Source organism: Amborella trichopoda, chromosome 13 (assembly GCF_054954075.1).
Source record: "Amborella trichopoda isolate Santa Cruz 75 chromosome 13, AtrichopodaSantaCruz75HAP2 v2.0, whole genome shotgun sequence".
In the NCBI taxonomy this organism is placed as follows: Eukaryota; Viridiplantae; Streptophyta; class Magnoliopsida; order Amborellales; family Amborellaceae; genus Amborella; species Amborella trichopoda.
Genome location: NC_142348.1, coordinates 13,356,302 through 13,373,656, shown reverse-complemented (window position 1 = coordinate 13,373,656; position 17,355 = coordinate 13,356,302). Strand labels below are relative to the sequence as shown.

At 35.2% G+C, this 17,355-nt stretch overlaps 1 protein-coding gene across 1 annotated transcript; it reads right to left on the bottom strand.

The window, feature by feature from the left end:
* Positions 1–9,025: 9,025 nt before the first annotated feature.
* LOC18435179 (uncharacterized) lies at positions 9,026–12,194 on the bottom strand. The gene is made up of 3 exons (XM_020667798.2): positions 11,324–12,194; positions 10,938–11,013; positions 9,026–10,739 (listed from the first exon to the last, which is right to left on the bottom strand). The coding sequence occupies exons 1-3, from the start codon at positions 11,360–11,362 to the stop codon at positions 9,772–9,774; spliced, it is 1,083 nt and encodes a 360-aa protein (XP_020523457.1). The 5' UTR covers positions 11,363–12,194; the 3' UTR covers positions 9,026–9,771.
* Between the last annotated feature and the right edge of the window lie 5,161 nt (positions 12,195–17,355).

Sequence of the window (17,355 nt, the reverse complement as noted above, 5' to 3'; positions counted from 1 at the left end):
TGTGTTGCAGTCTCCGTACTGTAGGGTGATGGTCGCATTGTTTGAGAAACGGTCCACCACGACCATGATTTTGCTCATGTCCTTGACCTTAGTCAAGCCACTGATGAAGTACATAGACATGCTGCTCATATCCGAGAGGAGGACCAAGTAACCCTAACCACCATATATCTCACCTGACACACCAAGCTTTGGTGGAGGGCGCACATCGTAGATGGATCAAGGGCTCTTGTTATAGTTGGGAGGACGTCAAGAACAAATTGAAGGAGGAGTTCCTTCCAAGAAATGTTGCTTGGATGGCTCATGAGGCATTGAGAAAACTCAAGTACACTGCTGCTTTGCATATGCTGCTTTGCATGAGTATGCAAAGCAATTCTCAAGCCTCATGCTTGAGACCACGATCCATATTTTCAACAGGGTTGGCAATAGGTTGGGTGGCTTGGCCCTGCTTGGCCCAGTCGGCCTAGCCATAAAAAGGTAGGGCTTGTGCCACCAAAAGTGGCCCATGGGCCAGGGCATGGCTTGGGAAGGCTTGTCCCAACCTTTTAGCCCTATATTTTTCCTTTTTTTTTTTTAGGCCCAGCCCAGCCTGGCCTAAACAGGGCCAAGGTCCAGGCTACGCTGAGCCGAGCCGGCCTTCTAGTGACATAGGTCTAGCTCGAGCTAAGGCCAACCCAGACCATTGCCAACATTAATTTTCAAGGATTTTAAGTCGAGGTCCACCAGCCACACCTCATTTTATTTTTTCCAAATTTCATCCGCTTATACAATGTTTGCAATATTGGATAGCTTTTCTATTTAAATTTTTTTGGTCTCTATTGGTAGTTTCGATATTTTAAATATCGGACAACAATATAGTGAGTGGTCTGATATCTGGAATAGCAAAGCGCCTGGCATGTGAAAGTTTTATGCAGACCTAGCAGTGCTATATTCTGAACATTGGACAACCCTACGGTAATTAGTTCGATGTTTTGAACTCCAGATGGAAGTGTTAAGCAGATCAAACGGTCTTGTGTTACGAGTATCTAACCACACTCAAAACTTTAAAAATTTTGAAGTCTGAAGTAGTCCAATATTAGACAAAATCAAAGGGTAGTCTGATGTATGGAACTTCATACCGACTGCTACTATACCTCCTCCTACAAAACAAAAAAATAGAAAAACTTTGAAGTGAAAAAGTAATTTGATGTTGCAAATATTGGACTTTGGTTGATGGTTGGGTGGAGGGGGGGAGGGGGAGGGGGAGGGGGGAAGGGGGGGTTGGTGGACCTTAGCACAAAATACTTGAAAACATGGATCATCAGTAGTATCTTATTCATTTTCAGGTCCTTGCATAATTATTGTAGACTTTTGTGTCTGGGTAGAGAGAACTTGGAATTTTTGGGATTTTTTGGGTTCGGGTTGACATGAGCAGTTTGTCAACCACGTGACGTCTAGATTTGCGTTCTCACCATGTCATTTCTTTAGAGTTTACCATTGAGGTCATTTATGTGCATGTATGTAAACTTTGGGGTTTTCTATTTCTTCTCTCTCTCTCTATTAACTTGATTTGAGGTGAATCTGTTGAAGCCTTATTTTCTAGGTTTATATGTCTCTCCTTTTTTGAGTTTGGATTGATCTAGGATCCTGATTGGTGGATTAATCATGTTGAGGTAATTTGTTTGCATTTATTTATTTTTTCTTTTGTTTTATTTGTGAAAGGGTTTATGCGGACTCTCGTTTGAGGTAACCTATGTGGTACCTTGTTGATGTGGTATAGTTAAGGTTTACATTGCATTGAGTTTGTACTATGCGATAAAACTGCATACTGTTGCCATTTGAAGTGGATTTTTGTGCTCTATATCTTTTTGCTTATGTTTATATTGGTATATCATTAATTCTCGACAAAGTTTTTCAATTGATGTTTTTTTCCACCAAAACAATTACTTAGGTTTCGGGCATTTAGTATTAGTTACGTTTTGGACTGCCTGGTTTTGGGCTTTGACATTAGTTACATTTTTTTCTTTCTTTTTTTTTCGCAAACAACTTAGTAGTGGGTACTAGTAATTGGCTTCCCCTATATCTTGCCTGGAATGCTTGATTATCATGTCATTGTTTTCTACTTCATTGTATTTCCTTCTTGTTTCCCCCAGTTGGTTTGGAGTATAACTTCACATGTCATGATATTTGGGGGATTAAACCACTTTGAAGTGTTTCAAATTTAAGTTCAAAATAATATTTATCTTATGGAACTTATCTGTTAGAGGGGTGGTTTTAACCAGGGATTTGGATAAACCCTAAGGTTATGAAAGTTTATCAATGGAAAACATTATAAAACTCCATTAATGTAGTGAGGAAGGGGCCTGATGATGCCTATACTAAAAAACGGTTCTTACGTACTTAATGAGGCAAAGGGGCACCTGATATTGTCTTTGGGTTTACTGAGAAGATTGTGTATACAAAGATATTCCAAAGTCACTTACTTCAAGACTCGAATCAAGAGCATTTGAGTTCACATAGAGGTTTGATGTAAAACTTTTAACAAAGATTGGAAGTCCTCACGAACTCAATCATATGTAAAAACTTTTTTTCTCATTATATAAAAATTTAAAGGCGAAGTCATCCATGTGTTTAGTACTCTAGTTTTTTTAATATTTCTGGAGTTATAATCATAATCTTCACTAAATATATTTATGGCGAGACAGGGCACGATATCGATTGGCGAGACAGGGCACGATATCGATTGTTTCATGGTGGGATTTATATGGGGGTGGGGCTCTAGAGTTGTACTCAATTACATTAAGGGTGTTAGTGCTATGTCGTCACATGGAGAAAGATGTTGGAGTACTTGTAGCTGCAACCATAGTGTCAAACGAGTCAGTTGAACGAAGATCAATATGATTTATTAATATATGTTCATTAAGCACTTATAGCTCTAACCATAGTGTCAAACAAATTAGTTGAATGCTGATCAATATGATTTATATAGTATATGTTCATTACAGTGTTTCAAAACTCGGCGAGTCGAACTGGACTACAGTGTTTCAAAACTCGGAGAGTGGAACCAGACTCGCCCGGTTCGACTCGGGAACCGACAACTCTGTGCCAATTCCAGCAAAACACGGAGAACCGCCTGTGTCTAGAGAGAATCGAACAATTCCGAACAGTATATCACCCGAGTCACTGTAGCAGACACGGGTGAACAGTAAAAGCTTTTTGAATCATCAAAATTTAGATTTTTTATCATTTTTTTTTACTTTTGCAAGTATGATTCGAATATTACAGCATTTATCTTTAACTTTCCAGACTTAATGTTTGATATATTGGAGCTAAAAGCTTCAATTTAGATCACAAATCATCCGATTTGTGAAGAACAAGGGTTTTTTTTAGGTTTCCGCTATTTCTTAGATTTCAAACAAAATAGGGTATTATTCTTGATAAAATCAGAGAGTTATTAATCTTGAGAGTATTATTGAGAATAAATTATTCAAAATTTACGATTATTTTGGTCGATTACAAGTCAAATTTGGATTTGAAGCCACGGTTGCAAAAAAACGAGTAAGAACTTCGGTTTTCTACCATTTAATCGATTGTAATCAAGTTTTAGCAAATAATTTGTCCAGAGTAAAGGGTTTTGATTCTTTATAATGTTATTTATCATAAATTGTATCCAATTTGATCTATTTTGTTCGATTTGAGAAGGGATTTTGAGTTCGAATCACTGTTATAAGGTTGGGTCTGCGTTGTTTTTTTTTTTGTCTGCCATTCTTTGGATTACATAAGAATTAGGTCACTATTTTTTATAAAATCAGTGGGTAATTACTGGTGATTGTGTTATTCAGTAGAAATTGTACACCTTTTTTATTGATTTTGATCGATTACAAGTGAAGTTTGGATTTGAAGAGTCGGTTTCAGAAAAACATGTATTTTTCGCCATTTAATTGATTTCGATCAGTTTTTAGCAAATTTTGTGTTCATATCATGGGGTTTTAGTTCTTTATGATGTTTTTCAGAAATATATGTATCTTATTTTCCATTTTTTTTGTTGATTTGCAGTGGATTTTCTATTTTGAGTCATGGTTTTGTGAAGAACAGTTAGGTTTTCTTTTTCTTTTTTTTTAAGGTAATATTGTTCTTCAATTGATTTTGGGTGTAATTTATCGGATTAAGCAATTTTTATTATTGATTTTGGATGAAGGGGAGTTGTGGCTGTATTTTTAAAAAATTGAAATTTTGATGATTTTTTGAAAAATCGTGATTTTCTGAAAAATTGTGAAAATCGTTACCAGGTTTTGATTATCATGAGGAATTAAACTGTATTTTTTATTTTTATTGTTAAACTTTTAATGCAAAAAATTGTACGTTGATACATAAAATGTATGTATATTATTGATAGCTATTTTATCATTATATTATCTTGAATGACTATATCATTGTAAATATTATTTGTTGCATATATATATATATATATATTTGGTATTAAGTGTAAGAATATCTTTGTAAAAAAATCGTGGCATGTATGATAATCATATTATCTTGCATTTTTCAATTTTATTGTTAAATTTTTAATGCAAAAAAATATATGTTAATACATAAAATGTATGTATATTCTTGATAATTTAGTTGTAAGCATGTTTGGAGCTTGCATTTTTAATTATATTATCTTGCATTTTTGTAATTAAGATGTAGTACTATTTGTGCTCATTTTAATCTTGGGATTGTGTCCACATATTGTTATATACTTGCTAGAAACTAATTTTAAAAGAGGCTTTGTAAGTAGGCTAGGCGGTGCTATGATGATAACCAGTGATTAAATTAACTTGTATTTTTCAATGTTATTGTTAAAATTTAATGCAAAAAACTGGATGTTGATATATAAAATGTATGTATATTCTTGATACATATTTTATAATTATATTATCGTGAATGACTATATCATTGTAAATATTATTTGTGGCATTGTGAATGACTATATCATTATAATTATTTTTTGTGCCAAATGTACGGGTAGTGGCATTATGGACGACTATATTATTGTAATTTTTTTTCTTGATTCTAAATGTGACTTATACAGAATCTCTTTATCTATAATGTTGCATAAAGAAAAAAAATTTCCCAGTAGGAACTAATTCATGCTTGACAAGATGAAGAACGACGTCGTCTGTCATTTATTTTTAGGCCGTATTTTACGAATTGTATGTTTTATTGTAGTCCATATATGATAATATACTTAATCCATGATAATTCTATGCTTATACTTTTGTGTGATGTAAATTAAATGCTAAACAGTAGTTCATGTAGAGAAAGAACATATCAATATTCGCATATTTATGTAAAAAAATCAAAATTTTTAATGGATTCCTAAAAAACAATATTTTTTGGATTTTTAATGTTTAATCCGACCGATTCGACCGATTCCCAATCCGAATCACCGATTCACCAATTCAGATGAAATTTTGAGATGCTCGATCCGAGGCACCGATCCATTTTTTAAACCACTGGTTCATTATAATGATAGGTTGTCAAGTTGATTGTAGACATGCTTTTATGCCTACATTAAGAAATGGGATACTTACCCTGAGGACGACACAACGAGGATGACATAGATGCTTTAGTGGGATACTCACCTTGAGAACTACAAGATACTTAACTGAAGAACCTCCGTCCAAGAAATTTCATTACTCGATTCTTCTAGTTTAGGATTGTGATCCCTTATGCACAGAGATGGAGTTCTTTAAATTTAATATTTATATGGACATCAATCTCTATAATAAAGAGATTCTAAACAATTTCGATTTATGAGATTGGATATAATGAGACTATTTACCTTTAACATAAAGAGGTCACAATTATTTGTAATCATTCGATGTAAAATCAAATAGCTTGGGTATATCACAAGATTTGAGAAAATTTCTTTTGAACTTTGAGCTTGGTCAATAGATCAAATGCAACCATCCAATTTCACATCCAATGGTCAACATCAAGTGTGACCACCTTGTACCAAAGATGAATGGTCTCATTTTATACTTTTCTTTGATATATTAATCCCTCCTCGACTCTAGTACTATTCTTCATCCTATTTCCAACAACTATGAAGGCGATTGTTAAGACGATCTCAAAAGAAACAAAAAAATTAACAAGCACTCCTAAATTGGGTTTTACTCTCGTTGTTTAAAACTGGTGATATATACATATTTCTAACAAGATAAATTGGGACATGCTGTGGAGAGACCGTCTCTCGCATGGCACATTTGTCTTTCTTTTGGCTTACAATCAGACCTTTATCTTTGGCACATACAGGTCACAATTGTTACAACCACTCAAAGTAAAATTCGATAGTTTGGGTGTGTCATAAAATTCGAAAAAATTTCTTTTGAACTTTGAGTTTGATCAATAAAATAAATGCAGCCACCCAATTTCACATTCAATGATGGAGATTAATTATGACCACCTTGTACCAATGGTAAATCGTCTCATTGTATACTTTCACTTTATCTAATCCCTCGAGTAAAAATTATACTAGAAATATCTTTTAAATCCCAAATTATAGGATCTCTAGAACCAAGCAACCAACCTCAAATAAATAAATAACTCTTGGCTTCTCTATATGCCTAAAGAGAAAGGCCTTGGAACCATCCAATTTTTAGAAGAATGATTAAGATGCTCAACAACTCATAATCCAATTTTTTAAAAAATAATTATCTAATTATAATTAAAAGGATCGTAAAAAATATTCAACAAGTGTTTTACCCAAGGGAGGTTTCTATACTTCCCCTACTATATGTAAGATATACACTCCTCCCTATCCAGCTGTCCAATTTTGATCAAGACACCGATCGTTTGATTAGATCCGACGCTTCAGAGTATTTTATTATTATTTAAAATAAAATGATAAAACTACTCCTACAACTTTTAGAGTATTTTGGTTTTTTTATTTTATTGAGGATATTTTTTAATATTTTTTACATGTGAGAGTTTAAGAGAGGAATGTGGACTAAAATTTTGTGTCAAAAGACTTTATAAAAAGCATTAAAAATAAAAAAAATATAGAGGAATGATACTTTGATTGGGATCATCTTGATTAAGAAGAAATATATAAGCTTTTTATACATTCGGGAAAGTATGAAAAGCTATCTAAGGAAGTAAATGTCAAATATGCTTCCCAGGGAGCATATATTATACGCGCCCCCTTATCAATAACATACTTCCTGTTTTCTCATTTTGCAGGTGTACCAAGTGGGTGGCCCCAGGTCCATAATAGACCAGACCAGACCATACCATCTCGAAATTCGAGTAATATGATAATATAACAACCTGGGCCAGCCACCGCAAATAATTTGCTTGTTGAAATGCATCCCACCTTGGATGCATGTGCATAATAACCCCACAATCTTTACAAGTGCCACCAAATATTTTATGGTACGATAACTTCACTTGGATGCCAATCAACACCTTAGCTTTACTTGGTCAAACACTAAAACAATAGTGCACCTAGCATCTGGCCACAAATATGACATCAATCTCTAAAATTAGCCTTCAAACACTGCATATTATACTCTATTTGCACCACATTAATATTTTAAAAGAGGGGGAGGTTAAATCTTTATAGGAAAATGATTTGATAGGGCTGCAGCCTTATCAAAATAAATCCTCATCTCTAACTCACCTCATCGAAAATGGCAATTCGAAAAACCTATTGGCAAGCCGAGCATTGAAAAACCTTTACACCAAATCATCTTGACTTGAAAAAAGAAAATAAACAAAAAAACAAAATTTCACGCATTAAAAATTACTGTTGGTGTTGGAAATAGTATATATCATACCAGATTATCTAGTTTGTATATTTTGCCTAAAAATAAGTGTTAAACATATATGTATGATCTATTCTATTTTTTAAGTTTTAAAAATTACTATTGGTGTTGGAAATTGATTTTAAAGAAAACTAATCCTCTTTCCCCCTCCCTTACGATTTACCCCCACCTCTCTCCTCTTTCCCATGAATATTCTTTCCCAAGAAAAGGCGTCGACATATTCTCAAGGCGGTGCGGCAATGTAATGTCGATTTAATAAATAACAGTGGCAATCCGACAATACAAATGACGGTCCAACACTGACAAAAAACCAATTTAACAATAGGCGCATGCGGTCCGGTACTGCCCAAGAGCAATCCGACAATAAACCCATACGATCAGACATCAGACCCATACGATCCCCATACGATCCGACAACATGCCCAAAATGTGATCCGGCAATGTGAAAAAGCAATCCAGCACCTTCTTTGGTTTAACCAAGTATGACAATGTCAAAGAACGATCCAATACGTTTTTTAGTTTAAAAAGGTCCGGCAATGTCAAAATACAGTCCAACAGCAATGTCCGGCCAAAATTAAACTTTTTTATACCAAAAAAAATGCACTTTTTTTATACATGTGATGTATTTCCTAAAAACGTGCATTTTGAATAAAAAAAAGTGGACTAAAATAATTTCGTTGAGAGTATTTTGCATAAAAAGTTAAGTCTCCAAAGTCACTTGTAATTTTCCCTTGATTTTAGAGCCAAAAATACTTTTTTAACAAGGATTTGAGGTAAGGCTTTATTTTGATTTCATAAAACATTGGCCTTACAAAAACCTCATTCATTTTTATATTCTAATAAAGGTGGAGGGCTAGCCAGCATAAAAATCTTTTCATAAATCTTAAACCTTAAATAATTAGGATAAAGCATTTCATAAATCCTAAACCCCAAATTATTAGGATATAGCATAATGACGATGATAATCCGCAATCTTGAGATAGAAAAGTAATTCTGAGCCAAATCCAAAAACGCGACCCCTAACATTTCCTTGCCGTCAATTGAGTACCAGAAATCTGAACATTTTTTATGGGGCTTTAACACGTCTGTCCAATCTCTGCCTACAATAAATGAAAGCAATAAGCATTCATTTTTGCAGCAACCAGCATATAACTAGCCTCTGCACATAGATATATTATATTAAAGGCCAACAACCCAGGCATATAAATATTACAACTACACCATGAAGAAACCGTAAATCGTTTAAGCTACTGCAATGGCATAGCTATATTTACTCTAAAGCAAAACAATAATTACAAACAACTTGCTCTTAATACATATGCATCAAAATACTATCTCAAATTTCACAAGAAAAAAAAAGAAAAGCGATCATAAAAAGGGAACAAGGAAAAAGGATAGGAACTTTTAATGGGGTCTTCTTCTTCTTTAAGTATATAGCCCACCACCATAAAAGAAAAGCGCTTCAAACTTCTAAAATTTCAGATAACAACATGCAGATCAAGACAACCCAACAGCAACGCATACATCCGAGAAAGGCACAGACTATGAGACTGACTCACATGGCCTCTCTCTCTCTCTCTCTCTCTCTAAACACTTCACTCTCTCTCTAAGCACACTTGCGCCTCTCTCTCTCTCTAAAAACACCTCTCTCTCTCTAAAACACTTCTCTTCCTCTAAGCACACTTCTCTCTCTCTAAAAACACTTCTCTCCCTCTAAGCACACTTGTCTCTCTCTCTAAAAACTCCTCTCTAAAAACACTTCTATCTCTCTAAGCACACTTGACTCTCTCTAAGCACACTCGACTCTCTCTCTCTCTTAGCATATTCCTATAACCAACATGGCCACTCTCTCTCTCTCTACACTCCACTCCAACATGTCCTCTCTCTCTCTCTCCAATGGGCTCCAACTTAATCTCCAGTAACTAGTCTGATCTCTCTCTCTCTCCAAAGTCTGAACAAACAAACAAACCCCTCAGTCCCTCTCTCACATGATGGAACAGCTATTTGCATTCTCATCACTGAAGATATGGGTGGCATATTCAGCACTCTCAGATTGAGGATGGTGAAAAGCAGTAGCAGCAGGGGTTGGAGGGGCCCTATAATACATCATTTGTGGCATGTATCTCTCTCCTAAAGTTTGTGGCCTGTGAATACTATTATTATTCATCATCATCATCACTGCTGCCTGTTGCTGTTGCTGTTGCTGTAATTGTTGTTGCTGTAATTGTTGCTGGTATGAAGTGGGATTCACTCCATAACCCTGAGCTGCCATGGCTGCACCCTGCAAGTTGTTAAAATGGTGCTGCTGAGGTTGAAAACCTAACCCGGCACCATTTGCACCAGCACCGTTAAACCCCAACCCTAACCCGCCGATTCCATTAATTTCATGGCCTCCTCTCTTCACCTCTGCACCATTAAAGCCAACCACCTTGCTCCCATTGCTATTGTTGGGTCCCTTTTGATCGGAAACTTTCATGGCGCTCTGGTTGTGACTGTTCCTCTCGCTAGAATTCGCGTTCTTTCCTCCACTTCCTGGTGTGCCGGCACCGCCGTTCTTGAAGCTCTGGTTGTGGTTGGGGTTCGGGTTTGGGTTTTTCTTGCCATTGTTTTGGACCATCATTCTAAATTCATTGCAAGCTTCATCTTCGTCCCCTGAATCTTCATCATCTTCACCAGAAAAATCATCTTCCTCCAAGTTGAAGGCTTGGAGCTTTTTGAAGGCTTTCATGTCTTTGATAAGAGAGGAAGGCTTCTGGTTTTGGTTGTTGTTGGATTTCTCTTGCTTGTTGGGGTTGAGGGTTTGGACCTTCTGTTGTGATTGTTTGGCCTTTTGGAGCCATGGCTCTGCATGCTTTCCCGATCTTGATAGCTTCTTCATAAGAGTTGCATAGTCCACATTGCCTGAGACCGTGACCTTTTGCTGCTCTGCATCTATGCTAACAGTGTACACACCTAATAAAAGAAGAGAAATATGAGATTTGGAAATTTCATTTAAGCTCTGTAAAAATGGTTCACCTTGACATTCAACATAAACCAAAATGGAAGTTAAAGCATAAATCTCATTGTTTCTCTCTCATAGTTTCACTTTCATAAACGATCAAGGGAAGTAACTTTTGAAGCTGTTTCTCTCTGTTCTGTTTTCGAGTTTACCTTCGATTTTCTGAAGCACCTTCTTCACTTCCTGCTTACACCCTTCACAATGTATGTGTACTTTCAGAACGCATGTCTGAAAAAACCCAAAAGAGATCAAATTTTTAAAGAGGAATCAAAACAAAAGAACCCACCTCCACTATCAACTAAAAAACCCCATAGCACTGAAATGAGCTCAACTCATTAAAACAAAGAAAACAGCAATATTAAACAGATTTTCTAGTGCACCTGTTGAGAGAGAAAAATACATTATAGGACGAGAGAGAGAGCATAATGTATGTTGGGTGTGGCAAGAGGGAGGGATATAGAGAAAGAGAAAGAGTATATTCAAAAGGTCGTTGCATTTCTAGAGAGAGAAAGAGATTTCTAGAGAGAGAACGAGAGACCTGGATCTTGAGGAGCTTAAAGTCTTCATCTTTAGTCATTTCTGCGGAGACCCTGCAAGTTAAGAGGTTAGAAAGTAAAGTGGGTTAGAGAGAGATTATCAGATTCCTAACATGGCGTTAGCTGCCTGGCTTTCTCTCACTGTTTGAGCGGGGATGAAAGAAACAACAGAGAGAGAAAGAGAGCAACAGCAAAAGAGCAAAGGCAAAGAACAAAGAAGAACAAGCCCACAGCTTGCAGCGGAGAAAAAGAGAAGATGAAAAAGTCAGAAGGACTGTTCTGTTATAAATGGAGCGAGGCAGTTGCAGGTGTGTGATTTGACGTAAAATACATCGGCTGACAGACAACCCCTCCCTTCTATCCTTGTCTGTGTCGCGGTTAGAGAGAGAGTGGGCTACAGGGTAGAGAGAGAGTGGCAGAGTTTAGAGAGAAAAAGAGACTGGGCAACAGGTTTAGAGAGAGAGTGGGTTTCAGGTAAAGAAGCCCGCGCAGGTGCTGGAGAATCTGGACTGGGTAGAGGCTAAAAGCGCGCGTTGGGCAAGCGGAGAGAGAGAAAAACGGCTGGAGGAGTGGAGAGAGGGTACGTTTAGAGAGAGAGAGTGAAGTTTAGAGAGAGAAAGCTCAGTGGGTAAAATATACTTGAAGTAGACAGAGTGGGGGAAGTGCAGAGAGAGAGAAACTGGTCATAAAAGGAAAATGTAAGAGGAGAGAGAATCTGGTTGGGTTAGAGAGAGAAAGAGGAGAGAGGTAGATGGATATTAGGTAGTTCGCAGAAGAGAGAAAATCAGGGCAGGGCAGGGCAGGGTAGAGAGAGAAAGGGGCTTCGAGGGAGGGAGGGAGCTGCACCTTTCACGTCTCCCCATGAAAACACCCTATCAAATAGGAAGCTCTACCCGCTTTATCAGGGTGAGAGACGACAGAAAAGCCCAGTCTTTTCAATAATGTCTAAATCATCCTAACCTTATCAAAAAATATCACACGTGTCCTTCTATCACCAAAGTGACCGTTACGACCTTCGTTATGTCAGGACCTCTGGCCAGCGTCACCGACAGTTTTTTCATATTTGTAGTTTTTAATGGACGGCTTAGATTGGAAGATTATTGCACAAATGAATAAATCGTTGATAATACGCATATATCATGCTCTCTCGAGGTATGGTTCGTTTTTAGTCCCTCGCTCTAAACTCTAAAGCATTGATTTAAAAAACGCCATGTCAATAATGAATCGTCCCATCCGACCCTGGAATCGATCACATGCTGATTTTATCGATACAAAATTTATTTAAATCTAAAAAATAATCAACAATTTGCTACAATAAAACAACATTTGCTACAGTAAAAACACTATTTTTTTATATTAGAAATGTTGATTCACTAATCCAGACCGATTTTTAGTCGGTTCATTGTTTTTGCACATGTTTTTTGGCGGTTCACTATTTTTTCACATAGTAAAACCTGGATTCACCAATTCAAACCGATTTTTGCGATGTCCGATGATCAGTTTTTTAAATCACTGGTCTAAAGACTTACTTAGGAGGATTTTCTTTCAATATAAAATTTCAAAAACCACTCAAGAATTACTAGATAATTATTTTAAAAAAACATAAAATTTGAGTTTTTTAACACTTACCATCTAAAAATTGGATGGTCTTTATTCAATCTAGGGATATTTTTTATTTTCTGTTTGTGCATAGAGGGTGCATTTTAAAAAGCAAAAATTATTGAGATTAATCTATGGATTGAAGGGGATACATCTGTAAAATTTGGGTTCCAGAGATAGTTCTAGGTGAGACTTTATCTAAGGAAATTAATACGCATCTTACTCCAGAGGGAGTAAAAAATCTTTTGGCATAATACAAATCTTGAATCATGTAAATTTAAGTGAAAGAAAAGTATAGAATGAGAGCATTTACCTTTAGTACAAGTCGTCACATTAATCTTAATAATTAGATGTAAAATTCGGTGGCTGCAATTATGCTATTTACCAATGCAATACTGAGATGATATGTTTTTTTCGTTACATAGAGAGTGAGAATTAATTTTATGTTTCTTTGAGGCCATTTGCCAAATTCTAGAAATCACATCCCCAAATTTTAATATAAAAAAGAAATCTAACGTAAATTTTGCTCGAGGGAGTAATGGATAATATACTCCCGCGGCAGTAGGAAATCTTTTAACTTATTCTTATTTTAATAGGTATTTGAAAAGAGATTGTATATTATAAGGCTATTACTTTTGATACCACGAGGTCACAATTATTTTAGGTGTTGGATGTGAAATCCAAATGATTGAAGTATGTCAAAACCTTCATGAAATTTTATTTTGGACTTTGGGTCCAATGAATGATACATCCTTGACTATGTGAAGGGACAGTATATATCTAGTTAATATGGAATGTGTATATTTTAACATGTATATTTGGAAAAAGGGTAGGTATAATATTTGTATTTTATGGTAAGTCTGGATATAATTTAGATGTATCTGATTTATTTTCTATTTTCTCATTTGTAATTTGTCTATATATACATACAATCAATTGACAATGAGTCTCTTCAGAGAAACCTAAGACTCTTCACTCGATATCAGAGCCATATTCATATTAGTTATATCATTAATTCCTCATCCTTGAAGTGTTGTTGCCGATTTTCAAGACGAGTCTGTTGCTCATCCAGTCGGTACAACTTCTGCTGAGTCATGTTTCGACTCTCTGTTGAGTCGTGCTTCGACTCTCGGCGCTTCTGTATATCTGCCGAGTTGTTTTTTACTCTCTGATATGTTTTTCTCTCTGGGACTATCTGCAATTTTTGGCTTGTTGATCCGTTGCTGTTTTTTGTCAAGCAATCTGATGATGGCAACCACTGCATTTATTGGTCATACTATACACCTAAAGATCCAAATGCTCATTTGTTGCTCTCTCAAAGCATCAGAGGGAGTGTGAAAGGAAAAAATATATTGTATATCCAGTTAATATGGAAGGTGTATATTTTAATCTGTATATTTGAGAATGATAGGTACAATATCTGTATTTTATGGTAAATTTGGATATAGTTTTGGTGTCTCTGATTTATTTTATATTTTCTCATATGTAATTTGCCTATATATGGCAAGTATGTATATTCACACAATCAACGGACAACGAGTCTCTTCACAGAACCTAAGACACATCACAAACCACTCGATTTCACATCCAATAGTCTCATTATATATATTTCTATTTTAAAATTAAAATAAAAATATAAAACTAAATATTAAATAATAAATTATCATCTAAAACATTTTTTTCAATTATTTAGGGTTAGCTGTATAAATCATAGTCTATTATCATTCTCAATTAAGGCTCATACTTTGAGTGAACTTACTACTTTCAACTCTAACGTTTTTAACTTTATCGTTTTATGTCCGTTTTTTTTCTTTTTATTTGTTTTACTCGAACAAACCATGATAAGAACACATTCCCGGACACATGTGAAATGGAATCCTTCATCTGAGGGCATTGCAGACAGGCCCGGCAAGCGGTACAAAAGAGATCGTCGGTGCACTTCAAAAAGGATCGTCCCTTACGGTAATTTGGTAAAAAGCTCGAGCAATTTTTACTCGCCTGTCCCCACGTCTTGCTTTACTGACTTTCTCTCTCTTGTTTAATTGAGGTTGGGAGGGTGTCATAATTGTAGGGTGTCAGAGAGGCCAGAGAGCATGTTGGAGTTTGGTAAAAGTTAGAGAGGGAGAGAAAGAAATCAGAAATGACCTGGTTTTGGTAAAAAAGATGGAAGAGAGAGAATATAAAAAGAAATTTCGCTTCATTTGGAAGAGAGAAACTAGAGAGAGAAATTTCCCATCAGAAATGACTTAGAGACGAGAGAGAGAGAGAGATAGAGAGAGAAAAATGGGATGTTGTTGTAGTGACCCACGAGCACAGGCACACGCACACCCACGAGCACACGCCACGGCCCCCATCTGATGTTATTATTACTGGCACCTCGCTGCATGCGGTGTGGGTAGGTGAATATAGAAATACGGAATTGTAGGTCATAGGGGTAGGGAGGGAGGGAGGGAGGGGAAAAGTAAGAAGACTTTAGTAATAGCCCTGGGGTTATGAGCTAGGCCCCTTGGGCCAAGGGTTTTCTCGGCTTTTTCGTAGATTCCCTTTGCGAATTTGTTTCCATGGGTCTTTTTCTCTTTTGGCCTTTCTTAAGGACTTATGTGTCTCTCGGACAAAACTCTATTTAAAGATTAATTTTAGGATTTTAAATTTTTGAAAATATAACCTCATCCTTCTAATAATGGTGAGGATCTCAAACTTTCTCTTTTACCCCACCCATGTCAGGTAGGTAGCTAATGTAATTTTTTTTAAAAACTTATAGTAATTATTGACAGAGAACTAGAATTTATATAATCGTCCCTGATTAATTGAAAAAAGTTAAAAATAATGATAATGTTGATGAACCACTTTAATATACAGGAAAAAATTTATATGAGGATGCAACCTTATAATATTGAACTACGGATACACCTCAAAAATCCATCGAAAAAAAAAGTTTTAATGTTGAAAAGCCATTTGATTGATCATCTCGACATCGAGATATATGACCATAAAAAATAAAAAGATTTTAAGTCGAAAAAATAGTTCATTTTACAACATATTATCTACACCATCCATTTTCAAGATTTTCATATATTTATAGATCTACTTGATTTTAACCATTTTTTAAATTTTAAATTTTATAATTAGATATAAAACTAGATTTTGAGATAATCCTAAAAACATTTTACATCAAATTATATACCATGATAGAATTTGAAGGTGCACCTTACCTCTACATTTACATATGCATCAGTATGCCAACTTTACCCTATAAAGATTTAATAGAAACGAACAAATTTTTAGAAAGTGAGATATAAGTGTTAGAGAAGTGAAATTTTTTTTTTTTTTAAAATAATCATACATTGATTCTAAAAGTGGTTGCCAAAATTAAAGATAATTACATATCGAAAAAATTCATCCCACATGGGATCTAAGGACTTAAAGTAAACTATGCTACATGGAGCATAGTACACGTCCTAGTAAAACACACGAGAGGAGCAAATAGAATATAAACTTCAAGGAAACTGAGAGATGTAATTCGAGAAGAAAGTAGAATAAAAAGCAATAGAGCTTAATTAAAATGAGAGATAAGTAAATCCTGTAATTAATGGTTAATTTTTTAAAAAAAAACTATTAATTAATTATCAAAAGTCGACTCGTCAATTCTGAGTCAAAATAAATCCCGACTTGGACTGATCTTGGGGAGATCAGGCCAAGTCCCCCGACACTCAGGCGGATAGAGAGTGAGATTTTGTATATCTTATTTCTTTCGTGAAATCTTCTCAATTTTTTTGCAAACATCCATTCCTAGCTGATTTCAATAATCCTAATAGCATTTAGGATCAAAACATAGTATTGATGAGATTGAGAGACAAACTACTCGTCATTTTTTACCTTGAAATCCACACCATTTTATTAATTTGTTCCTATTTTTCTAAAATACTATTTTCAAATTTGTTCCAATTTTCTTCCTTTTAGGACTCTATCGAAACCCCTTTTCTACCAAAATGCAAATAAAAGAAATCAAGAGTACAAGTTTAGATTTTCTTGATCCCCACTCTTGGTAATGTAGTTCTCCCAAATATCGAACCAAACAATTCCAAATAGTATTTCAAATAGTTCATATTTAAAGCTGCTAACAAACCCCTATGACAATAAGTTGGACCGACCAAGTACAGAAGAAAATCGAGTTTCCAAATTTTGGGCGTTTTAAGAAACCGAAAATGGAAATTTCCAATTTCTCTATCATTGTTCGTCAAATTCATACAAATAGATTTAAAAAACAAATTTATAGTTGGGGCATTTTAATTTTTTTTTAAAAAAGGTAAAATATAAAAATAGGGATTTATGGCAAAACAAATTCACCAATCTTTGTCAAAACTATATATAAATAATAACAAAAAAGTCCCACATTTTTTATGATTATTACATTTTTATAATTTTTAATATCCCT